At 42.0% G+C, this 26,464-nt stretch overlaps 1 protein-coding gene across 4 annotated transcripts in view; it reads left to right on the top strand.

Moving 5' to 3' along the window:
- The first annotated feature begins 6,187 nt into the window (after positions 1-6,187).
- The window catches only part of CRIM1 (cysteine rich transmembrane BMP regulator 1), a 174,798-nt gene continuing 154,521 nt past the window's right edge, over positions 6,188-26,464 (top strand). For 2 of the 4 annotated variants that reach the window (XM_058834242.1, XM_058834239.1), the window contains exons 1-2: positions 6,188-6,676; positions 20,481-20,654. In XM_058834242.1, the coding sequence (XP_058690225.1) occupies positions 6,325-6,676; positions 20,481-20,654 (526 nt within the window). In that variant the 5' untranslated portion in view covers positions 6,188-6,324. Of the gene's footprint in view, positions 6,677-20,480; positions 20,655-26,464 lie in introns of those variants that run through there. The other 2 variants (XM_058834240.1, XM_058834244.1) reach the window with 2 other exon arrangements.

Genomic DNA, 26,464 nt, shown 5'->3' with positions numbered 1-26,464 from the left:
ATCTTGCATTCATCCTATACTTCCTGGGGTTTGAGGTAAGGTTGGGTTTCAGGTGTTTTGTTTCTTTCCGTTTTCGGCATTTGATTGAGATGAAAACCAGAGGCCAAGCCATTTTGGCCCTATTTGAATCAGGCATTTGGAGAGTTTCAAGCTCAGACAAGTTTTGATGACTTTGAACTGAAGTAGAAAGTATTACAGCTGGGCCCCGACTTACCTTGATAGGCAGCTACCCACCAGCTTTGTCTGTAGCCACCAGCTTCAGCACTCCTGCTTTTCCTTCAAGAGCTCAAAACCGTGTTCAGAATAGGAAGTACCTTGACTAGAATGCTATGAGCTTTCCATGGATTTACTAAGCTGGGGGATTAACTGTGACAAACCCTAGTTCACATCCCATGTTTCCCTGATCCTATTTGATTTCATCTACTTTATACTGCAGTTATTGATACACGGCAGATTGCAGTGAAATAAACAGTATTTTCAGATTTATATTCTAACATTTTAAATCTTATCAGTATGCAGCACTATGAAGAGGATTGTGGATGCTGATCTAATCCACCTACTTTTCTGGTGGCCAGATTTTCTGTGATAAAAATGCAAATAACCCCTAGAATGACATACCAGTTTAAAATACTTCTACTTTTCTTCTGTAAACTGACAGCAAATTGTCTTTCCTTGCTAAGTATGCTTATTTGTTAAGAATATTTTCCTCATGCTAAAGAAGCTAAATCCAACGTGACCTTGAGTGTGATCAGTTTAAATACAACACTGCATTTCTAGATATAGTAGTTATTTCTCCCAATATGTTTCTGGTACGTATCCTTAAATAGATATTGACTCCCTAGTTCCTTAAATTTGCATTTTTAAAGTTATAAATTCCAGCAGGTTAAGGTCTGAGAAAATCCTTGGGTTGAATGCACAGTTTCAGTGACTTAAGTGCAATGTGAAAAACTACATGTGTAAATGGTGATTCCTATTCATTTATAGCTTATTTATTTACAATTTGTATTAATATATAGCTTCTAAATTTGAGAAAAAAATATTCAAAAGTAAATTAGTCATACAATTGTATTTTAAAATTGTTTATGCAGTTGCTCTGAGACCATTAAAAAAGCAGATACTTTTACTTCTATGTTCCACATGAGGAATCAAAGATGTATTAGGAAAAAGCTGCAAACCTGCTTGTTAGGTATTCCAGACTTAAATCTTGAACTACTGAGCTGTCCCAAACGAAGGAGTCAACTGAGAGGAAAAACTTGCAGGGCTGTAAAACACCCCAGAGACTTCCTGATGGGATATTTATTTGTTGTGAAATGGTTCAAAACAATTCATACACAGATTGTTTGTATTAAAATGAACTCTTATATTCACTTTCTCAATTTCCCACCATTTTCTGTTTAGGGTTTTTGAAACACCTTGCAGCTACTAATGTAATAAGCCCATGATATTTCTGTGAAGATGAGAGAAATTATTCTCATGTGGTTTAGACTGATTCAGCACTGCTTGTATTAGTGGCAGGTTTCATCTTGATTCTTTTTCTTTTCTGGTAGCAGAGATTGCTCATGTGTATAACCTGTTTATGAAAGAGTTTACGTCAAGAGACTGCTACAAAGGAGATATAAATGATCCTAACAAACTAAAGAATGAACAAAGAAATTTAATGTGCAACAAAGACACAATGGGGTACAGAATAGAAACAAAACATTTGTGTAGGAAAAAAATACAACTTTGTACCAATGTTCCCAAATTCAGAGATATATAGGGAGTTACCAGCATATATCAGCACAGTGGAAACAGCCTTTTGAACTGAAATGGGGACATTTTGATATTTTATTTAGTGTTGGAAGGGGTGGGGGAGGAGTTTTTTATTTTTGGTAGTATAAATGTCTTCAACCATGTAATAAAATGAGATCATTTCAGTTATCCTATTGTGTATTACAGACTTACAGGAAATTTACACTGAACACATATTTTTCACATGGGGAGATTTACCAGAAGGAAGGGTAGTGAGTACAGACCTGAGGAACCAGTGAAGGGGATTGTAGTTTTCTCAAATCACTTGGGTTTGCAAAAGCTCCTCAATGACCAAGATATGACTGAGATGATTGACTCCAAATGACCAAGAAAGCGATACAGTTCCACTCAGTTACTGCTGCAACTTCACCCAACCTATATGTGGCTTCAATACAATACTAACATTACAGGAGAACAAGCTCAGAAAATTTCAGCTGCTACAGCCTGTTTATCAGAATGCTTTTCTTCCTCCCACAGTTGTATTCAGCAGTATTTACTAACCTGTTTCTAGGGAAAATAAGGAACTGGGTTTCACTTCAGTAGCTGAATCCACTTACTCCTAAGCTATTTGGATCAGTAGAACCCTTAATAAATCAAGAAGCAGATAGGAGCAAGGATAACTGAATTTCCTGGTAAGGAGAAGATGGATCCACTGCTTCTTGCTGGGGAAAGCAGGGATATTCATTTTCCCTGTAAATTCATCAGGTATCAGACTTGCTGGTTTCCAAGGAGTACCCCATTTTCCCTGTGGACTCTTCTCAGGTTTGGGGCAACAGAATTCTCTACTTTTCCTGTTGAATCTGTGCCACTGTACAATGAAGTATTTTTATTCCTGGGGCCAGAAGAGGGAAACACAACAATAAGCATGAACAGTTTGTGTCTTGTACCTAAAGGGCAAGACATAAGGAGATAAGAAGCCTTAATTTTGGTCCTTGTTCCATATATATTTCTGTATTATCCTCTCTTACATGCAGATATCACAGGATAAACACTGTATGAATCAGGGTACTAATCCTGTTCACAGCTGAAGCATCTCTCACTTGGCAGTGAGCTCAAAAGTTTGCTCCCTTTTCTCAGGGCCCTAAAACATTCTTATCTAAGCTGTCCATAGCTTTCCTCTTCATCTCTTTTTGTACTGCTTCTAGAGCTTCTTTGTTCATTCCCACACAAGCAAACAGGCACAGTAGGTCCAGTGAATTCTTTGTGTGTTGAATATACTGTTCATCAGTACAGTACATGACGAGTAGGTCTGACATGTCTGGGAAATATTGAACTGCCTGAGCATGCAATCCAACATGTCTGGGATTTCCATGCTGACTGTGTACATAAGTCCTGGAAAAATACCTCCATATTTTTTATAGACCAGTTCATTTTTTCACATGAGGGGATTAATACATTGTAATCAGTTCACTTTTCATCTTTTGATAAACTAAGCCTATTAAATTCAAGCCTCTGACCATGTATTGTATGGTGCAGCATCCTCCCTAGCACTAAAATCACTGTTGTGATTCCTTTCTGCACAATCTCAGGTTTGTGAACAGCGTTTTAAAAATACAGTCACAGGAACTGTATGCCTCATTCAAAAAGCAATCTCAGCGATGCTATACATGCACCTCATCAGTAAAATACATGACCAAAAGGCAGTGTTTCCAGGTTTTAGGAAACAGTAGGTTTTAACAAACTACTCTCATCCAAATCACAGCACGTTTTTTGGTGGAAATTTCTGGTGAATCAAAAGTACTCTGACCCCTGCAGGTGCTTCAGCAAACTGACAAGAGAGGGCTGAGGATGAGGGGAGGAAGAAATTGCATTTTTGAGGAGATAGCACAAAACTTCTTACTCGGTGTGTTGCTTCCCCAGGGAGTAGCGTTCATTTCCATAACATTCAGAGTTTGAGGTCTTGTCTAATATGACCTTCAGGGTACTTTCCTGACCTACCACTTTCCAGAACTCAGGAACATACAATGTTTTTGGTTGTCCTCAAATGTATAAACTGGGTTTGTTTATACCGAAACACAGTGCATTTAGCAAGACCAGCTTGTCATTTACTTTCTAAATCTGTTTAAAAATATATCACAGTATTACTTCAGATACTAATGGCCAGTAAATTGTTGGTTTTGTCCATTTGTTGTTGAGCTATGTCAGCTGAATGGCCCTAATCCATGTAACGGATGCTGTATCAAGTGTTTTATTGCAACAATAGGGTTTCACTGAGAAACAGACCAACGTCTTGCGAACTATTGAGACTAATGAAAACATTGTAGCTCTTGAAAAATACCTCCTACAATTTAGTTTAAGTTCTGAACGATGACAATACAGCCTGCTATTCTGCTGCAGTAAATGTAGCATTAATGTCTAATAATGTCTATTTTAAAATAGACAAATATGGAAAACACTTTATTTTAGACAAATATGGTAATGCTTTATTTTTCAACATCATGTTACATGGTTGCACTGTTTCCATTACCAATGGGCCTTTTCTAGCAATAGGGAATCTTTGGTACCGTAGGTATTTAGACTAAGGTCAAGAACAGTGAATTACAGAGCTTTTAAATCTCACCTAAAAGGTATGCACTAGTGTATATATATGTATAGCACTAGTGCTGACAAAGCTTTTACACTATAGTGTTGTCTCTTCTTGGTGGCAACTTTGCATTGCCAGTTTGGAGCTTTGCTTTTCCATAGCAACTCACAGCTGGTATGAGAATTGGTTGTGCCAAAATGCACATGCATGTGGGACCAGAGAAACTGTAGAAACCATAGCTTGGCCTCTTTGTAATAATGTCTATTGAGGTTCCAGATGCCCCTTCCCAAATTGCTGGCACCGGTACACGCAACGCAAGTCTTCCCAGGCTCAGCACCTTGCAGCTAACAAAATCCACTTGCGGAGCCAATGCCTTCATACTCAAAACGCGCCCGGTTCCGGGCATTCCTGTGCGCGGGATCCATCATTTCCAAAGCTGCCATCGCACCTTGGGCTGGGCAGGACGAGGCAGCGGCAGGTCCTTCTCTGAGATTATACCGAGGGGTTGCCCTGTGCGTCCAACTACCTCCAGTTTCGTGTCGTCTCCTCCGCCCGGTCGCTGCCGCCCGCAGATAAGACAGCATTTTGACCTTCGGCAACACCGCTCCTCTTGGTTTCCCTCCCGCCGCCCGCCCGCTCCAGCACGGGGCAGGCACCTCCGGCCCGCCGCTCTCGGCCGGAGCGAGCGCCGCGCCGGGCGCTGCCGCCTGCCGGCCTCGCAGGGCCAGCGCCACAGCGCCGCCGCACCTCCCGCCGCCGCTCCGGGCCGTCCTTGGCCCGCGCAACCCCAGCGCACCGGGCGGCGGCAGGGCCGCGGCTGCCCGCCCGGCTCTGGGCAGCGGCGCCAGCCGCCCGGGAGGGAAGACCGGCCGGCAGCCGCGGGCGCCTTTTGCCCATGTGCCGGCGAAGAGCATCAGGCGGCCCGGGGTCGGCTTTCGGTGCCGAGGTCGGCGGGCGAGCGGCGGCACCGCCGCTTGTTTATGAGCGGGCGGAGGGGCGGCCCGGGACTGCGCTGCGCTGCCGCTAGAGCGGGACAGCCCCTCCCGCCCCCGCGGAGCGGGTCCGCCACGGCTCCCCCGCACCCGCGAGGCACCTGGGCGCGCCCGGCAGCCCGGCTACGGGAACGGAACGGGGCGGGGCGGGGAGCGACCGGCTCTCCTCTCCCGTGGCGCAGGGGCTGAGAGGGCGCGTAGCCGCTCCCCGTCCCGGATCCCCGCGCCCCTCGAGGGAGCAGGCAGAGGAAGAGGAGGCTCTCGCCGCCACGGCCGGGGACGGCGAGGCCCCATTCGCGGCTCCCCGCAGCATCGCCCTGCTGGCTGGGGCCCTCTCCCTCCCCGCCCCCGGGGTCCCCCGGGCCGCCGCCAGCCCGTCCCCGCGGTCTGGCGCCGCCACCCCGCTCCGCTCCGCGCCCGGAGCCCCGGGAGGGGGAGGGGAGGTGCAGGGGGAGGCGGAGGCGGCGGCCGCTGAGGGGCCCAGGCTGCTCCTCGCCTCCGCTGCGCCTCTTCCAGCCCCAGGATCTGGGGCTGGGGGGGCGCGGGAGGAAAGGGGGCGGGCCGGCCCCGGCAGTGTCCAATGAGAGAGGCGCGGACGGGCACTCGGGGCGGTGCGGAGGCGATCCTCGCCCAATGGGGGCAGGGCAGAGGGCGCACTTGGAGCGGGGCGAGAGGGAGGCAGGAGGCGAGTCGGGACTCGGGACGCGAGGGGGACAGAGCCAGCAGCCGTCGCAGCCGCGCTCGCAGCCGCTCGCACGCACGGCGCCGCGGAACCGGGAGCCGGCGGGCGAGGGACGAGCGGACTGAGGGACGCCGCTTCCCGGAGGGGGGCAGCGGGCGGAGCCGCCACCCGGAGGAGAAGTTTGGCTGAAGCCGCCGCCGCCGAGAGAGGAAACTTTCCTCGGGGGGCCGGAGGCGGGGGCGGCGGGAAGGAGCCGCGGCACGCTTGGGTCCGCCGCCCGGCGAGGGGGCTTCCGAGAGGCTCCCCCCGGCCCAGGCCGGGCTGCGGCGGCTGGGATGTACCTGGCAGCGGTCTCGGCGGGGAGGAGACGCCCGGGCGGAGACGGCGGCTGGCACCTGGCGGCCGCGGGGTGGCTGTTCCTGCTGGCCCTGCTGCTGGGCGAGTCGGGGACGCGTGCTCTCGTCTGCTTACCCTGCGACGAATCCAAATGCGAGGAACCGAAGAGCTGCCCCGGTAGCATCGTGCTGGGGATCTGCGGTTGCTGTTTTATGTGCGCTCGGCAGCGGAACGAGAGCTGCGGGGGAGTCTATGGGCTGCACGGAGCTTGCGACCGGGGCTTGCGCTGTGTCATCCGACCGCCGCTCAACGGAGACTCCATCACCGAGTACGAAGTGGGCGTCTGCGAAGGTGAGAGGTAGCGGGACACCATCCTTCCATCCATCCCTCCATCCATCCATCCCCCGGAGTGGGGGTACCGGTGGGCGGCGGGAAAGGAAGGAGGGCGCACCTAAGACGTGTTAGGCGCCGGTGCGCCCTCCTTCCCTTCCAGCCCTCCCCTCTGTCCCATCTGCGAGTGTGTCTTCTAAGCTTCCCTGCTTTAAAAAACCCACAAACTTGAACTTAGAAGTTTTGCCCTTAATTATCTTACCCTAAGCTTTAGGGTTCTACTAATTCTCCGTAGCATGTCACTAGGGTTGCTAGTAGCTTGTATCAGCTACTGATGCCCAGCTAAAATTCCTTGATAAAGAACTCGGGAAAAGTTTGGCAGATGGAGATCTCGGAGGTCAGTCGTGCACACATGATGCTTGTTCCGGATTCCCTCCTGTGTAAAGAAACAACAAAGACTGACATCTGTTATGAAGTTTTCTTTCCTGTTCCTGTCACTTAATATCTCTCTGCCTGTCCTGCTCGGCATATAATGATAAGGGGTGTCTTTTTCCCTGCTGGAGCGTCAAGGAGGGGAAATACCTCTCCTCTCAAAGTCACTTCAGCTTCCTTCCGTCTTGTGAGGGGATGAATTGGTAGGAAATGCAAAAGGACTTAATCCCCCCCCCCCCTTCAGTTTTTTATCTGTCAGAATTCCTAAGATTTATTTATTTTATGTGTTATAAATTAATGAAAGGCCAGAGACAAATTTTTAGTCTTTCTTTCTCTTATACCTCCAATTGCCTTTTCCCCCAAGTTGAGGGAAAACATGGCGCTGTAAAGAGATTACAAATAAGCCCTAGTTTGAGATATGTATAAATGTATATGTGTTTCGGAGCGGGAGCTTCGACAATTCTGGAAAAGGAGACGGAGGCGGTCTCCTCTCGGCGGGTAGAGGGCAGTAGAAAGTCCAGAGAGCTGGTGAGGCAGCATCTGTCCAAAAAACTTGCATTTAAAATGATGCACTATTTTAAGAAAGCTAAACACGGTCATTTTTAGTGGGCAGCTGACCTTTGTCCTGGCGCTTGCTCATTATTAGTTTGAAACTCCATTTGCCTCCATAACAAATAAATTGCAAACCACAGCAGAGCACGCAGTGTGTCCCGCCTGTGCTACAACCAATGCTGTCAGCCTCGGGAGCTGATGCTTGGGTAGGATGAGCTCTAGATTAAAAGCTGGACTGTTAAATATTTTTAAATGGCCCTAAATTATATTAAAGACCTTGGTTGAGACTATGTTGCTGAATATGTACGTTGCTTTAGTTTCTTGTTTTTAATATGTATTGGACAAGCTTTTGTAAATAGAAAAGTACAAGCAAAGGTGCTTGGAAAATTTACCTGGTTTTGCAAGAGTTTCTCTTGTCGTGTATTATCGAGTAAAAGCTTCCCCCCTTCTCGATGGTTAAAAGAACAAAAAGTCTACAGTCATTGAAGGCCTTAATGTTCCAGTTCCCTTACTGTATCACAGTATGGACATCTCTGGCAGTTTAGGAGTATTTCATTCCTTTGAAGTGATGCAATCTGTACGTTGCTGTAGTTCAACTCATAACACGTCCCATCTACTGTTGAAAATAGTATGAAGCATTTGTTGGCAAGATTGTGTTTCAATTAGTGTTGTGGTTAGAAACTAGTTCCAGCTGTCCCTATAGGAATAGTCCTAAGGGAGGGAGATAACGATCTATTAACTATAAGGGAGATAAAATAAGAAAATTAAATAGGAAAGTTATCTATTTAATTTTCTGAACTGAGCTGAGCTGTCAGCCTAATAAATAGTCCTGGAACACCTATTAGTGAATTGTCAGGAAACTGCCCCATTCTAAGGAACAGAGGTAATATGTTGTTCTTCATGGTGCATGTTTTGCACATGAGGTGGCAGCAAGGATAAAAGGGTACTGATTGTACTACTTCTGATTGCTAATATGAGCTTGAATAGTTCTGTGGTTTTGATTGTGATGACCTAAACAGTTGTTCAGTTTACAGGCACACATGCAACAGGCTAGGCTGGTGATGCCTGATATGACCAGTATTAAGCCATGCCTTTATTCATTGACAGAATAAAGGCTGCACTTTTTTTGTTGTCTTGCACATCGGGACTGCAAACCCTTTCCTTCCCCAGTCCAGGGACAAGGAAATGGAAGTGTCTTACAGAACTGTGTGAATAGAAATTCATGTTTTTACTCTCCTTCCCGTCTCTAGACTTTTCTTTCATTGCAATTTTTTACACTGAAATGACCCCTACTGGCTACACTTATAAGCATGGTTTTTTGTATCATTTTTGAAGCTTCATCCCTGTCTTATTTCAGACTGTCAGCATATGCTAGGCTACAGAAGACTTTGAGAGCTGGAACAGCAGCAGGTAGCAGTACTTGTCTGCTGACTTGTTTTTAGCATTTAACATGCATGACGTAAATGAGTTCCATAACACCTGACAGGGAAGTCTCTGTGGCATCTGTTGCTGGTAGCTTCTCTTTCTGAAATTACAAACAGACCATTCTTTGTTAAAGCACTGTTTATTAATGAAATCTGTTGTTGATCCTGAGGGGTTTTTTTCCTATATTCTAAAAGCTGAAGTTCTCATTCATCTCACCACTTTAACCACCTCTCTGAGCAGTTCCAGCACTCCATTTGTGTTGTTATCCTGAAGTGAGTAAACGCCTTTCCTAAATGCAGTTGTATTCTTAGTAATTCTGAGGTCGTAGTGCTGGTAACTACACCTCCTAAAGGGCATTCTTGAGAGGCTTTGTGCACCTCCAGCGTCTCTTGACTTTACAACATCCTTTACAGGGATTTGCTGGGTTGGTTCTATGAGGTGTTGAGAACCTACACCCCCTTCCATAGACTCTTAAGGTTGAGAAATTTTGAATGAAAAGCAGGAATTGCCTTTACTTTCTATCTTTAAAGGTAGTCCTAGAGCCACCATTGAAGAATTAGACTGAAGTTCTCCAGAAACACCTTAGCTTTGGCTTCTCCAGCTGGGCAGGGCTCCAGCTTTCCAGGGGATCAGAGAGCCTTGAAAAAGTTCTGCCAAAGAAGTGAGGTTACTCTGTGAAGGCATTTCTTGAGATGATTCTCTTTTGTATGTTTCCATGCTTCCACAATTTCTTGCGCTATTAGATGAAGAGGCCTAGATTGCTTTGCTAAACTCTTCAAGGTCATGACAGTAGCAAATAATATAACACTGAAAGTGACTGGAAATTATTTTTAACTGTGTAACAGAAACATAAGTTTTTGTGATATATTTGAAATGCATAGTTAACAAAACTGTTAGTCTGAAGGTGTTCTTAATTTCTCTTTAGAATACGCTTCCATATCAATTAGCCTCCAGGTAGACATTGAAAGAAGGTATCACTGTGCCACTAGCTTACCAATAATTTCTATTACTTTGTTTGGTTTTGGTTTGTTGGTTTGTTTTGAATGGGGTTTGGGTGTGGTTTTTGCTTTAGTTATTAGTTGGGTCTTTTTTCTTGGCGGGGGGGTACAGTTATTGCTGTACTCTTTTTGCTTACTGTAGGTAATTAAATGCTTGCCTTGAGTCCTTAAAGCTTGTCTTAAAGTTACTTACTAACTTCTGAAGTTCACTTGGGACCAGGAGAAGGTTGCTGTAGCAGATTTTAGGCAAGTATTGGGAAGCATGTATCTTAGTCTCCTGGGATGATTGCAGAACCTTTCCTTACTTTGGCTAGTCCTAGTCTCATTTACTGAACTGCATCTTTTTGGGAGTTTGGAGCATTACAGTCGATCTGACTCCTTGCTGAGGCAAGCTGGGAGAGCTTGGATGTGGCCGTTGTCTTCTCCCCACCGATAAATCTGCCAAGTTTTCCTCCCTGAGAAATATAAGGGCACAGTGTATGGTATGTAACTGAAGCTTAGTGAAACTGGAGCTGATGAGAAGAATTGAAAGCTTGAAAGCCTAGCTTTTTTTTTCAAAATTTGCGAGAGGAAAGCTGAGCTTGTTTTTTTGTTTTGTTCAGGCATTGGTTTACATGCGTGCTAATGCAGTTCTTCCCTGCTTTACTGAAGTAAGAACAACTTGCCTTGCAGACTTGATGGTATTTTTATCACAAGTAACTTTGGTAGCTAGTACCCTTTGGAGAACCTTATTTCCAGTTGTTTTCAGTCCTGTGCTCTCTAATGGGTGGGTCAGTGGACACAAAGCTCTCAACTTGGTGCTCTGTCTCCCGGGAGACTGCTATACTGCATGCTTGGTTTCTTGCCTGTGATGCAGACCAGCCCCCTAAAGATCAGGCAGTATTTTGCTTTCAGTACAAGTTGCTGAAGTTCAAGTAATCTGGAAGCTTCATGTGGGTAACCCAGTTGCTTACATCTGTTTGGACTGGAACAGTGCAGCCCAAATTTCTTAACTTTTTGTTTGGGTTTTTTTCTTTGTTATGCAGTGAATGGCTGGGGAAATGTCCAAGTGGTTCTGATGTCCATGTGTGTGCAGAGAACTTCTTTCAGTAACATCAAGTGCTAGAATTGATGATTTGGTTGGGGACTTCATCAGTATTAAGTGGTGTAGCAATGGTTGTGGGTGTGAAGACAAAGTACTTTGTCCAGAGGCTGTCAGCAATCCAGACTATCAGGGAGACAAATGGAAAAAATATTTATGTTGTCAAAAAACTAAACAGTCAGAAGAATTACCTAAGTTGTGAAACTGGAATGAGAAGTAGTTCTTTGGTGAATATTCAGCTTCTGATATGCTAGTCTTGATGGAATTTAACAGTCCCCTTCCTCTACTCCTCCTCCCTGCTGCCCCCAAAAACACTTACTAGGAAAATGCTGACTTCTTACACACAGACTGGATAATTTATAGGCTATTTCTACTCTGTGTTCCGTCAATGCTGAAATCTCAACATCAGTAAGAGCATGTAACTCTGAGTGTGGCATGGAATTTGAATTGGATCAGGTGCTTATTTGACTTGGAAATGGTTTCGTCTCTGTTTCTGGGCATCGTGTTTCAATTTTAGAAATGACTTGGTTCCAGTATTTCAACAAAAATTAAATAGAAAAGTCTAACAGATATAATGCAGGAATTAGTAGGATTTTGCTGTTGTGGATCAGCACAATTAGTTTAAAACTAAAAGTGTCACTGTGGATATGCTGGATTATTAAGTTCTTTAACTTTTGTAAGAGGAATATTCTCTTTTTATTTCTAGTTCTTAAAACTTTGTATAAGCATCCTCTGCTTATGTGAATTTTTCCACACAGAAAGTGATTATTTCACCAGGTTCCCCAAATCATGGTGCTTCTAAAGATTTTTTTAAATTTTTTTAAACTACCTTCAAACTTGCCCCTAGGCATCTTTGCTGGTTTAAGCACCCTCTAGCTAATTGAAGGATTCTTGCATAATTTACCTTCTTGCCTGGTACTTAGTCAACCAAAATGTCATTTCACTGACAGGCATATTATGCAATAATTAACCCATTAATATGGTTCAAAAATGCTGTCCTCTTCCCCTCCTTACTTTGTGCCCCCCTTAAGGATCCTTCATCTCAATAAGTAAAGTTTGTAGGATCTTGCAGACGTAACCGAATGTTCCTTTGTTTTAATGGATTAAATACTTTGTAGAGGTGACCTATTAAGTATCTCTTGTGACTTATAAACTGCTTTTCATTTGAGAATGCATTTAATCCACAGGGAATGTAAACTTGGAAATCATGAACTCAGGGTTTTGCTGAGGCTTTGAGTGACACTGGTTGTGTCTGACAATACTGGAACATGGAACATGACTGATACTGACACAGAAAGCATATATATATATGGAGAAACTTACAACATGGAGAAATTTACCAACATAAACTAAGATGGGAACATAACTGCATAGAGGCCATCTAGCTTAAATTCAACATAAGCATATGGATTAAAAATAGTCCCTGGGGGAGCTCTTGTCTAGACAGACTAGTTTGGCCTTGTTTTGGGGAAGTAAGCCCTTCCTAATGTTTTGAGAAGAATGGAAGCAGCTCACACCTTTACCAGAGGCAGTACTCAGTCCCCAGCAGCTTTCACTGGGTATGCTGGATACTGAACTTGAGAATCTGCAAATCACGTTACCACCTTGTGGGTCATGACTGCAAGTCTTCATTAAGACTGAATAAGAAAATGAACTGGGGAATGCAGGGATGTGGGCAGGAGGAAAAGCACTGACTGGCTCATAGGCATGCACCAATTCCCATGTTCTTACTCATTTCCTAAACTTTAAGCCTTATATAGCCACTGTTAGGCTTCAGTTGTTGGTTGGGGTTTGTTTGTTTGGATGGGCTTGGGTCTTTTTTTTACTGATGAAAAATCTAGCAAGTGTAATATTTCTGAATCCAAGAGAGCCCATTCTGTTTGGTTTCTTATCCTTGAAATGAATTAAATTTCAGTGTTTTGCTACAGGCTGTGTTGTACTCTCCTCAAGATTTTTTCAGAAAGGCTGGATGTGTGTGTGGAGGTATTTCTTCCCCTCACTGATGGGTTGTTGGTAAAAAGCTGGGGTCATGTGCTGTGATGTAACCTGTGCTGCTTTCACAATAGAAATGACTAACTTGATGTCTATCTCTAAGTTAGTTTTTAGGAAAAGAAAAGAAGCCTTGAAGGTAATTCTAAATCCAGGCTTGAGTTTTTCCTATAGTCCTCTGTGACAAAGACGTGTGGGGTGCAATTCCTCTGAAATATGTTGTAATTATGATGTTCAGTGGTGCTGCATTAATGACTGGAGGGGAAAGTGGCAAAATATTTAGGATATCAGATTTCTTACAATAGTATGGACTGTTCTTGGTATAGGTTGCTTTATTCATGGCCCCGTTCCAGAATTTGTCTTTGACGAAACTTTTCCTACTCCTGTCAGCTTTGCCTCTGCCTAGCAGCTTCAGCAAGCTGCCAGCCAAGTACTTGTTTGCAGTGAAGCTGCTGCGTGCTGCTGTACATGCAGGCTTCTGAAGTGTGTGGGTGCAGAGTGCAGCTTGGAAAAAAAAAAAAAAAATTGGAATTTTAGATTGCTTTGGAAAATGGTTATGAAGCTTTGGTCCTTTTTGGTCCTTTTCTGGGGCTTTAGCAATTATTTTTGCAAAGAGTTTTCTAGAGCTAGAGGAAAAACCTGCTATGACAGCTGAAACACCACTGTCTGTGCTCGTTCTAATCAGGGGAGTACTGGCAGAGGCTTTTTTTGAGCAATTAAATCCTGGATAACAGTGCAGTATTTTCAGTCAGCTATTTATGAACAAGACATGTTTCTGGTCATCAGATTAAAATAATTTGCTTGTAAGTTTTTTTTCAGGTGTGTAGATGTGTAGGGATCAGACTTCAAAACTCATGATTTATTACTTCAGATCATCTTTGGGGAAGAAGGCTTTTGGAAATACCATTTACTTTTGCTGTGGGGAACCCTAAGAGTGAAAGTCATAAAAGACAAAACACACTTCTCCCCATCCCTCCCTTCCCTGCCTCCTCCACCCCCCTGCCCGAAAAAAGAGGCAGAGTGAGGGGAGGTTACCTGGAGGAGTAAAATATTTCAGACAGTGTGGGGGAAAGAAAACTTAAAAACTTGCAGTAGTGATCCATGTCACATGCTTCTCTTAACATTTCCATTTACCTCCTTGCCTTCCTCAAGACTTCTATAGAGTTTCTGATAATTTACTGGAAAACTGGTCTGTTTAAATAGTTTCTGCATTCCTTGGTATGAAATAACTCTTCAGACACATGAAGATCTGCTGCAGTGAAAATCTTTCTCACTATATTGGGGATTTGATCACCTGAGGTACATGCTAAGATAAAGCAGGCAGTCAGGCTGGAGACAAGCATTACATGCATGTGTTCTAAATGTTATGGTACAGTTCTGCTTTCTAGCTTTGACTAGAAATTTTCTCAGGAAGCTGCAAAACCCTTTGGTACTGCTGTACATTCCATATGAAGATTTGATCTTGGAAAATAGACCATTCCAAAATGTGGAAAAAAAAATGCTTTCTCACAAAACTCTCAGCTGTGTGTCTTACCATAAACATTTCTGCTGGCTCTAGTCCTTGTTTCATGACTTCAGTGGAGGAATAAGTTGCAAGGGGGGAAAGGATTGAAGCCAGTGTGTGATCTCAAACTCACTTCAAGGCTAGCCTTTCCTTCTGCTGCTTTTCAAGGTCTAGGGCTGAGTTTCAAGCATTCTTTAGTGGTAATTAGTCATTTCTATTGTTCAGCTCCTCCAAAACATGAATTTCCTTTCCATCATTCTTTTTTCCTGTTCAAAGAGAAGCGAGAGTACTGGCAAGAAGCATTTCCTTTTTTTATTTTAGCAAGTTAGAATCCTTTCAGAGTCTCATACCATCTTAATGAATACCACTGATGTGAAAATGCCGTTGTGTATACCAGTGTGCCGGAGTGGTGGGGCTCAGACCTTGGATCTAGTTTCATGCAGGAGTTTCCGAAAGGTTCCCCCTTCCGCCTCCCAGTTCTCAGAGGGCCGTACCAGTCTCAATAAGGATTGCTTCTCTCTTGTCTTCAAATGCAGATTTAGAAGGATGCAAGGGCCTGTAAAATATGACTTGGACAGTTTCAAGTCATCAGTATATTTTATGGTGTCTTTGCTCTTCTCAGTGTCCTAAGAACTACTTTGCATGCTGAAAAAAAAGGTGGAAGAAGCAGAGTAACCGTGCTGCAGTTAAGTGTAAATTATGGGAGTTGACTCAATCCACTCCAGTCAAATTACAGTTCAAAGGGTAGGGTGGTAAACAGATGATTATTGTGGGCAAAATGCTTGTGTGTTCGTTTTCAACAGTGCTACTTGAATGACCATTTCAGTGTATTTCTTGCTGTTTTGAGGTGATGCATTATCTAAACTGTGAAGTTGAACAGTATAGCATTCTTCAAACAGTAGCTGACATTCATTAGATGTCCAGAAAGAAAGAGAAGGGTTGGGGCACAAAAGACAAGTTTCTGTGGCAGGCAGAAAGAATTGAGAACTTGAAGGAAGGGAAAGCAAAAATTTAAGCAGCAGAGAAGCAGTCTCTAAAAAGGTTTTTCCTTGTACTTTTAGCTTGCACTGGTTTTGAGATGATCCTTTGCCACGGGGAATAATAAATAATAAATGTTACTATAGTGAGGTAGCATGTGCCTTGAAAGTAAGGCTTAAAGTTAGTTTCTCAGTGGCATGCTTTTCTAAAAACACAAGCAGCTCTTCAGGCAAAGAAGATGAATGCTTCAGTCGTGACCATCGTGCCTTGCTTGGTGCTGGTATGTAGGATTTAGTATGGAAGAAGTGATGGAATGCTGCTTACCAGAGACATATTTCTCAGACTATTTCCCAGACTAGACCTGTTCAAGGACCTCTTGTTCAACTTGTTAATGCCTTAATCCTCTTCCCTACTTTAGATGCATGCTATGACAGAACTTGGGAATACTCAGCAACCAGAGCAGTATGTGAATTTTTAGCAAGCTGAAACGTTTGCTTTACAGAATGCAAGTGATTATATGAATGACAGAAGAGAAAAGGAAAAAAAGTTTGGAACTAATGTGAAGTGGTGCTACCTTTTGGTATGAAAGCACAGTTGGAAGAATTAAAAAGTATTATGTCCAAGACTTAACTTTGATCTGAGTATATGCAGAACTACTTTATTATCTGAAACTTTGTTATCTGGAACTTGCCTGAATGAGTTGGAAAGAGTGGGGAACTGCATGTAGATAGAAATTATTTGAAAGAGAAATTACTTTGAAGCTGTAGTTATGAGCCTGCTGGGAGCATTTGAACTGCTTTGAGGCTTGTGTGCAAAAGGTACTTAAGTGACTGTATAACAAGACTCCAGTGACAACTTGGGATGGCTAAGAAGTGCAGCCCTTTGATTTTTTTGCCCTTACCTGATCATGCCAGCACAGTGAGGTGGTGAAAATCACAGCTAAACAAAGATTGGATGAAAACCAGTAGTTTACTTGGGCTTCTTTTCAGCTGCATTGCTTAAAAAAACTCTAGTCTTAAGTACATACTTGATTTTTGTATTTTTAGATGTCCTAGAAATAGCTAGGGGATAGGATATGCATACCAAGGTTTGAGGCATAGATTCTTCTATTTGGGTTTGTTGGCCCTGCTTGCAGAGAAATAAAGCTTTCAAAAATTATTACATTTCAGTTTCTTTGTTCCTATCATACAGGTTTGAGAGGTAGGCATAAAAAAAAAGTCTTCTTAAAAGGAAGCCACATAGGTCAAGCAGAGCATGCAGGAAAATGTATACAGCCTGGAATAGTTTGTGAACTGTCCCAGGTCCCAAATCACTGGTGCGTACAAGCTTATTTTTGGAGTAGGCCCCAGGACATGACGATCTTTGTGAGTAATAGAGGCTAGGTTATATGTTTTATAAAAGAAAATCATTCTACTCAGTTGAAATATTGCTGACCTCTGAAGGTGTGAGCATGCTGTACTGGACCTCTGTCTTTCTGCGTCAATGAGAGCACTAGATACATTTGCATCAAGTATCCAAAGCTTGGAATTGAAATTATATGCTGGATTCATCCCTTTAGCTCATGTGAATACTTTCATGTGGTTGTACCTTCCATTCCAAAGAATTTTGTTCTGCCTATATTGACATGACTTCTGAGAGTTTATTCTAAGTGGTAAACAATTATTCATCTAACAGGACCTTGAAATTCTGTTCATAAAAGGGCTAAATCAGCTAGGAAAAGGAGTGAGTCTGTAGTCTGTATGAACAATCATGGTAGACTTGGCACTGATTTACTGAACTAAAATAAGCTCTTGCTACATGCTTGCTACTTCATTGATGGAAATCTTGCTTCTAAATAAACTTGTGTGAAAAGCAGGCTGGTAGAAGATGTGCAGGCTCAAACTGGATTTGCATTTTTTCTGTCTGAATGTAACTTTTCTCTGTTCACACCGAATAATGAAAAATAAATACCTTGTTTGAAGATTCAACGTGTTAGAGGTATAGTCTGAACAAGTATTACTGAGGGATTTCTCATTAAGACTTTAATGGCTACTGAGCTAATTTTTGAGGTGTGTGGCAGTGAAGACTTTAGGTGCACCTACTATTGGGTCATGTGCTTCCTGTGTACCTCCTTTTCTGGAAACTTACGAGAGCTGGCAGATGTGGTACCAACCACTAAACTGTCCAGGAAATCAGTGTGTGTAGTGCCATACTGTGCATACGCCTCCATCCAGGTGTTCTGCCGCAGGTAAGAGACGGCTCTGCTTTCCGTGCCAGCTGGGTCCCACCTTACGTGGGGTGGGCAGCACTCGTGTGACAAGATCCTGCTGATCTGTCAGCCTTGAAAAGATCGAGTGCTGAAATACCAGAAGGCAAAGCAGCACAAATGGTTTGCCAGAAAAGCAGCAGGGCATCGCCATCGGTCCTTCCAGTCTGCACTGCACTGGCCTGGTTGGTGCAGGGCTGAGAGTGTACGCACTGCCTCTGGGCTCCTGTCCTGCACCCTGGAGTGCAGGAGGAGTGCCTGTGTCAGAAACTAGGAGCAACACAAGCACTTGAAGGCTGTTAGGCTGATCTGGATGAAGCTGTGGTCCTTGTTACAGAGTTTCAAACAGCGAGTCTTGGACCATAGGTGTAGCTTTTGTTCTTGTCCTCACATGGATTGCTGCTGTGACTTCTAAAATACAAATTGTCCAGGCTGTATTCCGGTTTCTCAAAAACAGGATGTATTATTGTTCTCCAAATTCTCAGGGTTTTGTTTTTTTTTCCTCTGTACACATAGCCTCATCACAATGAGAGTGTCCCAAGCATTACTGAAGAGGCATCTTCCTTTGAAAGAATTTTAATAGTTTCTCTTCAGGAACTGCTGCGCTTCCTTTGACTTTCATTGATACAGTTGCTGTATTGGATGATAGGTTAAGCTAAGAAAAAAAATTACTTCCTGGGGTTAGTGACTATTCTTCCTTTGCTATTTTTATGGAGAAGAACCACGAGGTTCCCATGGAGGTTCTCATCGTCACATCTAAAATGGACTTTGTTGATTATCAGTACTTTTTTTGTCAGCAGGATACTTTGCCAGCTCATAATAGAAGGCAAGGAGTTTGTTATACAGGGAGAAATATACCTGTGAGAATCTGCTGTGACACTTCCTGTTGATCATGTACAGTACTGAATTGGTAAACAGCTCTTTCTAGATATTTTTTTTCCTTCCAAAATAGGAAAAACTTCAGGTGAACGAATATTCTGCATATTTCTATGAGTGGAAAGAATTTACTTGCCATCTTCAGAATATGTGTGTATATATTGTTACTTGCTATTAGTTTTTAGGCTTCTGTTGAACATCAGACTACTGAATGACAATTTTGTGTTGGCTGTGGCCTCTCATACTGGAGGACAGCCTCTGATAACCCCAACAACAAGAATCCCACCTGCATAAAGATATTTTAACATTTTGAAGTGTTTATTGGCAGGATCTATATTGGAAACTTGCTTGTTGATAGTAAATAAAATTGGAGTGAACTACTTAGAATGTGCAATGTGAGTGCTGCTGTTGAAAGTAAGGATATAAACATTAAAAAGATCTATCTTTTCCTTTTATCATTACTAGAAGTTAGTGGACTCTCTGCAACTATTTCGTAGCACTTAATTTTCCAAGCTTGTCTCTCTATAAAACATCTGGCATTCTTTAGCAAAGAATATGTAACGCCCTTTTTAGTTTCTTCAATCTTGCTTTAAAAAAGCATGTGATAGGACAAGGGGGAATGGTTTAAAACTGAAAGAGAATAAGTTTAGATTTGATTTTAGGAAGAAATTCTTTACTGTGTGGGTGGTGAGGCACTGGAATAGGTTGCCCAGAGAAGTTGTGGATGCCCTGGTAGTGTTCAAGGCTAGGTTGGATGGGGCTTTGAGCAACATGGTCTAGTGGAAGGTCCATGGTTTAGTCCCAGTCCATAGCAAGGGGATTGGAACTGGATGGTCTTGAAGGTCTCTTGAAATTCAGGCTCTTCTAGTTTTCTGTCTTGGTTAATCTTCTGAGTTGGTGGGATGTGCACTTGACCTAAGGAAGCTGACCTATTGTAGGACTGGTAATCTTTTGGAATTCTGGATTGACTTTGGTTTGTATTTCTTTCTGGAGAAAAAAAAAAATAAACCATATTGCATGTGGCCTCCTAAAAGGAAGATAGGCAGTTGTAGAGTGGGAATACCAGTTACACACATCTGACAGGACTGGTTCAAAAGGAACAGAGTTATTTAAAAAGAGAGATTCATCTTGGCCCCACTATCCCATGATCCTTGACAGCAAGGAGTGCAATATGCTTGATCAATTATCCGAGAAATATGTATGATAATTCAGGACTGCTGGAAAACTGATTTTTTTTGTCATATAATGGAATCAAAGGCCTGGCATCTTGCAGCATTTCTGTAATAAAAAGTTATTTCCATGGAGTGAATTCTATGTGATGCATTTTTTAATCATCTTTTAAAATGCTGTCTTTCTGACTCAGTTTTGACTTCTGTAACAGCTGCAGATTCTGTACAATGTTCTCACTTCCATTATAAATATAACTTCAACTATCTGCAAAAGTTATTTCTGTTAGAAAGCACTCATTTGTACTACAGCTATGCTTTTTCCCGAGATGACATAGTTTTCATACAGATGGAAGTAAACAATGCCAGTTGCTTTAGCAAAATGGGCAGTAGAACAGCTGCGAGACATGGCCTTTGGCAAATCCCACTGTTTAGATTAATCCATTATTTTTTTAATCTGTTATCTTCTGTTTAGCACTGTGTTGAACTCGAAGTGAATCGCACCCAGCTCCAAAGCAGCTGAAATTTACATACTGCAGCTGAAATCCAATAGTGAGCGAGTCTGTTTGTTTATTTTAGATGAAAACTGGGATGATGATCAGCTTCTTGGATTTGAACCATGCAATGAAAACCTTATAACAGGTTGTAACATAATCAACGGGAAGTGTGAATGTGACACCATTCGGACCTGTAATAATCCATTTGAGTTTCCAAGCCGGGATACTTGTCTGTCGGCCTTAAAAAGGATTGAAGGTAAGCACTTGTCTTCAGTAATTCAGAGTTAGTAATTTTTTCTGTGCAGTTGATGAAAAACTGGGAGTTTATCTGTACTAGAGTATAGTATATTTGTTTAAGGATGACTTGTGCAGTTTCAGATACCTTTCTGGTCTTCTACATGTCAGAGAACAGGTATATATTTTAGAGGGATAGTACCTCATAAGCTTGGAATTCCAAATGCTTAAGTTTAAGACAGAAAAAAACATACTTTATGTACTGTGATGTTTGCAGATTTTAAGATTAAATGGTTCTGTTTGTAGTTTGTGGTAGCTACCTTTGCTTATCTTCACCGGAATACCCTTTAGATGTGTTGATGTGACTGAATCATGAATAAACACAGTGGACTTTAAGAGTAAAGGCATAGAAAAAAGAGTAGTTACTGATTATACTTATGTCTTTTATTATATGAATGCATGAATTGCTATTTTCTTTAAGTTTACATAATGTTACATTACTGCTTGTATTTTATAGTTCCTTTGATTAGATTTGTATTAGGCCCCATATGTTTATGCTTATGTATACATCCATATTTGTTTTGCCTTTTTTGTTTTTTTCTTTTTGTTGCTTATGGTTAAACTGGAAATGAGTTGGCTTAAATATATCCAGCTGGAATTAAATTTACATGGTATATTTCTGGATTGTTCTGAACAGCAATTAAAGGAGTGATTTTGGACCATTTCTGTGATGCTGCAATTACCGTTTATTCTCCAAAGTGTTCAGGACCACACAAGTTGATTAGTGGTGTGGACCTGCTTAACTAGACTACTTTAAAGCAATGTTTAAAGTTGTGTTGGAAAAGTTAATGTATTTGTAAGGCTATGACCGTATTTCAAGTTAGGGGAATCTTTGACTTAAGGAAGTGTGATGTGATGTCATCTCTTGTACTTCTTTTGTGTTAAGAAAATTTCGTGCTACAGACTAGCTAGGGAGTTGTGGAAAACTGAAGAAACATACTCATAATTGTTGGTCGCAGTGTCACTCACTAAAGGTGTACAAGTGCTTGGTCTGGGATTTTTGTGAGTTTTTTTCCTTTTGCAACTCTGGGAAGAGCAGAGGCAGAACCTTTAGTGTGTTGTTGATGTAGTAGTGGGCAATAGTGTGTATGGGTTCTTCAGTCTTACCACTTCTCTTTTGACTTGTGAATATGTGACTGAGTCTGTAGTATTTCAGCAGGACCCCACTGGCATGGGAATTTGTGTATTTAACTCGCTGTGAAAATCTGCTGTGGGTTGTCTTTTTGTACTTTGCAGCCTTGGAAGAAATGGACTTAGCTTTGGAATGGCGCAGCTGAAGCAGGCTGAATCTTAGCTATCTCTTTTTTTCAGCTAAATTTTCATTTTAAAAAACCCAGCCTTTTATAATTAGCCATGAGGTAACAATATTCTACATGTAAACTGTCTGGTGCAAGAGCTGTGGTGCAGTAGTTTTTTCAGAGGTGTAATTTTCTTTTCTTTTTTTTTTTTCCCTTGTTTTTTTTAGTTTTTTTTGTGGAGTGGGGAGGGTGTTCTTCCAAAGCTTCAGACTGTGGGGCACCAGTAGAAGTGTTTAGGGCCTGTTGACTTTTTAATTTTTCACAGTTGGAAAGGATGGCTGATGCAAGTGTTGAAGCAACAACAGTACCTTTAAATAACAGAAGTCTGGCAGTTACAACTTGAGCGTTATAACAGTCCAGCTTTTACTCATAAGAATGTGAATTTGCATTTGCATCCTCAGACTATCAAGCTGTACTACTGAGGGATGTTGGAAGGTAAATCCCTTTGTATTTTCTAATAGACAGGCAGAAGTCATAATGTAATTTTGATTTCTGCATTTTACAGATATAGTCTGTTAAATTTGCCTACTGGGTTTTGTACTGTAAATGCTTCTTTCTCTGACTAGGATTGGTAATTGAATGCTAACTGCTAATGGAGGTTGTTTCTTTAAATGCATTAGTTCTTGTTTTGGTAATTAAAACCAAAGTAATGCTTCATCCTGTACCTAAGCTAACGGAAAAGAATAACTTTTTTCCACTGGTGCTTGCCACGTCCCTGTTTGCTAAGCAAGCCAAGTCTCTTAGGTAAAATGGAATAGACACTTTGGTGTTTCTGAGCCAGTATTTGCTGCTTGAATATTTCGGGTTTTCCGATTTTAATAGTCTGAAAATTGAATTCAACCACTTGGAAAGTCCACCTGAAATATTACTTAGGTAGGACACAAACCAGAGGGCTCTATGAGTGTGGTAAAATAGAGAAATCTTTCAGTTTATTTAAGGCAAGCTAAATCTTAAAGTGTAGTGTCATGTAAAAAGGAATGATTCATAAGATCTGTTAAGTATGTCAAATTAAGATTTTCCTGAAATCCAAAGTACTGATGTATGCTTCACTCTTTTGGCTTGTCTGTTAAAGATAATAGCAGGAAAATTTGAAACTAGTAATTTAAACCTTTAAATACTCTAATAGAATCTGTTGCCATGGAAAGTGGAACCGAGGGAGGGTAATCTGACTTCTCTCTCCTCACTACACTTTACATGGATAATTAAATACACAGTATGATTAAAAAGACCTAAGTTGAATACCTGAATGATGGATATACCATGATCAGTTTTTGAAGAAAACTGCACAGCTTGCTGAAAGCCTGCAGATAAGGAATCTGTTGCACAGATACAACCTGACAAGTAACAAACAGCTGAAATCTGGAATCCCGTTTCCATATGGGAATGTGCTAAGGGATTGAGGCTTTTTCATGTACTTCATTTTCTTGTGCCTTTTTCTGCTAGCACCTTCCCTTTCAAGAGCCTTTCCAGTCATCTTCCTTCTTTATCTAGTTTATCTTACACTTAAGCTTTTCAGGCTGTGTGTGGTCTTCCCTTCTGGGCTTGGTGTCAATTCTAGCTTTCTTACTCTGCTAACCTAAAGTTTTCTCTTGTTAGCTACATGTAGGATCTTTCTTTTCCTATTGGTTTGGGTTTTGCCTGCCCTCCTAGGCTCCTCATATTTCATTCCAGCTTTACTTCTCTGTCCTGTTCTTTGCCTTCCTATTTAATTCTGTTTATATCCTAGTTCATTTAAATCCTTCCTTCCCAAAATCAGGTCACCTGGGCTCTAATGTCATGTTGTTTCGATGTCGTTCTTTGGCAGGCCCTGAAGCCATGTTCTTTATTTTGTCTCCCTGAGACTTGTTCTACCCTGTACTGGGAAAGCAGGTAATGAGAAGAAATTAATCTCTACTCAATTGTGTGTAACCTCTTTAGGGGTGCTAATGTCTATTGGGAGGAAAGTATGGTGAGGCTAAAGTGCAATCTCAGTGATGCAGGAACTCAAGGCAGTTGTTGTCTCCATCCCTTGCCCTTGTTTTCCTGGAAAAGAGTAGGATTAAATACATTCCAAATTCTGTCTGATTTTCGCATAGATATGCTGGAAATGTTTAAAGAGCTGTGACTTCAATAAAGTATATAGCATAAAGCACATTTATGCTAGAGGCCTCCCAACTCCATCACCAGGCTTGACGTGCCTGTTTCTCTATGTGGACCATCAGTGACTTTTCATAGAGAAGGTTTGTATAGAGGTCATGAACCATCCTACTATGAAGAAATGCACACATTTGGGCCTAGAAATAAACTGTCTGGAAAAGCTATTGCATACCTTGTAATAATAATAACGATAATAGATTCCTGTGTTGGGGTGTTTGGGTTTGGTTTCATTTTTGTTATTATTGTTTAAAATGCTTTTGGTTATTGTCTTGATGAGTGCCTGTTCTGATATGGTTCAGGAAATCCTGTGTTCCTGAGCTTGGAAAGCTTGCTTCTATTCAGGAGCCTGCTAATGATGACAGCTTGGTTGAACTTGGACTGCTGGAGTGGACTGTGAAAAATATGGCTGGAGTGGAAAGTGACAAGATGCCTTCTGTTTGCTGAGCCACAGTTAACAGAGAAAAGTCTTAAACTGCATCCATGCATTCTCACAGTCACAATTTGCAAAGTATTAGCTGCAGCCAGCACAAAAGGGCCAGTTCTTCAGACTTGATGTGAGATGCTGAGGTTTGGGGGGATGAAGAATTAGGAAAGGAAGTAATTTTTTTTCATCAAGATACATTTGTAGGGCATTGATAGGAAGTAGCATGGAAAACTTGTAATGTAGTGCCTGTTCAGTTACCTGAGTATCTAGTTTCAGTGACTGTGTTCCAGTTCTGGTATCTTCTGGTTTCTCTCCCCCTGTGCCTGACTGGCACCAGTTCAGATAGCTCTACAGGGCTTTAAAGAACAGGAACCTAAAGATGTTTTTGAGCCTGTTCCTCCTCCTTACTGGATCTGTGCTCTTATGAGCTGCCACTTCAGAGGCATTGTCAGGTCTTCAGATGGTAGCTCACTTCTTAATAAAAGTTCCCTGCTAGAATAGCTGTCTCGTTTTCCCTCTGGGAAGTGAAGGGAAAGTTGGGTGCATCCAGTCTTTCACTAGGTGGGCTGTACGACAGACTGGGTTCTCTTCAACTGATTTAATAAAAACCTTGGTCTGCAGATTCTTTCAGAGTTCACTTTGGTAATACCAGGTTGTGATGTGACACAGACAAACGTGTTTTCCAGACAGAGAGAGTAAGTGTCATCAGTCATAGCAATGATGGTGGTTTTGTCTCACAGCTTCAATGTACACTTCAGCTCTAAGAGGAGAAACCAGTCAACTTCATCAGTTCTACTCTGTCCAAACCATAAACATTTTCCAGTTAAATTCAGTCTTTATTCAGAACAAATGTGAAGGATAACATTTGTGCCTTTTTTGATGAAAGATGTGATTAATGGTTTAGGTAAATGAACTCCTTTCACTTGTATCTCCGTCCACGTATAAAACGTGCTGCTGATACTAAATTATTGAAGCTGTTGTTTTAAGAATTGCTTCTTGGTTACCTGGCTTGCCCCTTTCCAAGCTGTTCACTGCTGTCCTTCATAGGTGAAAGGAAAAGGCCTTTCAAGTTGCTGGTATCTATTAAGCTGGCGCATTGCAACACACTCCTTGCATTCCATTATTTTTTACATGTAACTGAATAACTTTATGCTGACAAATGTTGCAATACCTGTTAGACCAGTCCTGGAATAACAAATATGAGAAGGTAATTTTATTCTGAATGCTTGTTTGGTTGTTGTTAAGTTTGATTTTGTGTAAAACTTTACTTGTGTGGTCTTAATGTCTGTATTGAAAAACTAGAAGAGAATAGATCCAGCTTTATGCCGATTTATCAAGCAAAGAGTGGAGTGAAATACTTTCAGATGTGCTTAATCTGATATACTTTCCACTCCCCTTGCACAACAATTAACGTATGTTTTTGCTCAAATAACTGAACTTTGAAGGTTGGCATGTATTTGCAATAAGGAATGCAGCTGTGGCAAAGATCCAGTTTTTACCCTTGAACATGCTTGTGAGAGCCAAGTAAGTGCATTTGAAGGCAAAATTTCACATAAACACAGAGAAAACCAGCAGTGTAGCTTTTGGGCTTTTTTTTCTGAATGCATAGAGACAGAAGGGAAAAACCACGTTTGGTAGGGAAATAATACAGATTAGGAGTACAAATACGAACTTCAATATACAGAGGAATTTTCCAAAACAAAAAAGGAAGAGAACTCGATCATTAACTTGATGCATCAAGCATCAGGCAGTGTAGTTGCTTTCACAGCATGACAATGCAGTGTTACATTTGCAGGACTTGTCACTTTTTCCTGATTCTACTTCCTCAGAGAATTGTTCCCTGATCAAGGGAGTTTGATCTTTTTGGCCAATATATTGGCCATTTTAGCATGGTTTTTTTTTAAGGCAAGTTAT

Source organism: Poecile atricapillus, chromosome 3 (genome assembly GCF_030490865.1).
Source record: "Poecile atricapillus isolate bPoeAtr1 chromosome 3, bPoeAtr1.hap1, whole genome shotgun sequence".
Lineage (NCBI taxonomy): Eukaryota > Metazoa > Chordata > Aves > Passeriformes > Paridae > Poecile > Poecile atricapillus.
Note: the sequence above shows the minus strand (reverse complement) of the source record. Positions and strands in the feature narration are given on the sequence as shown.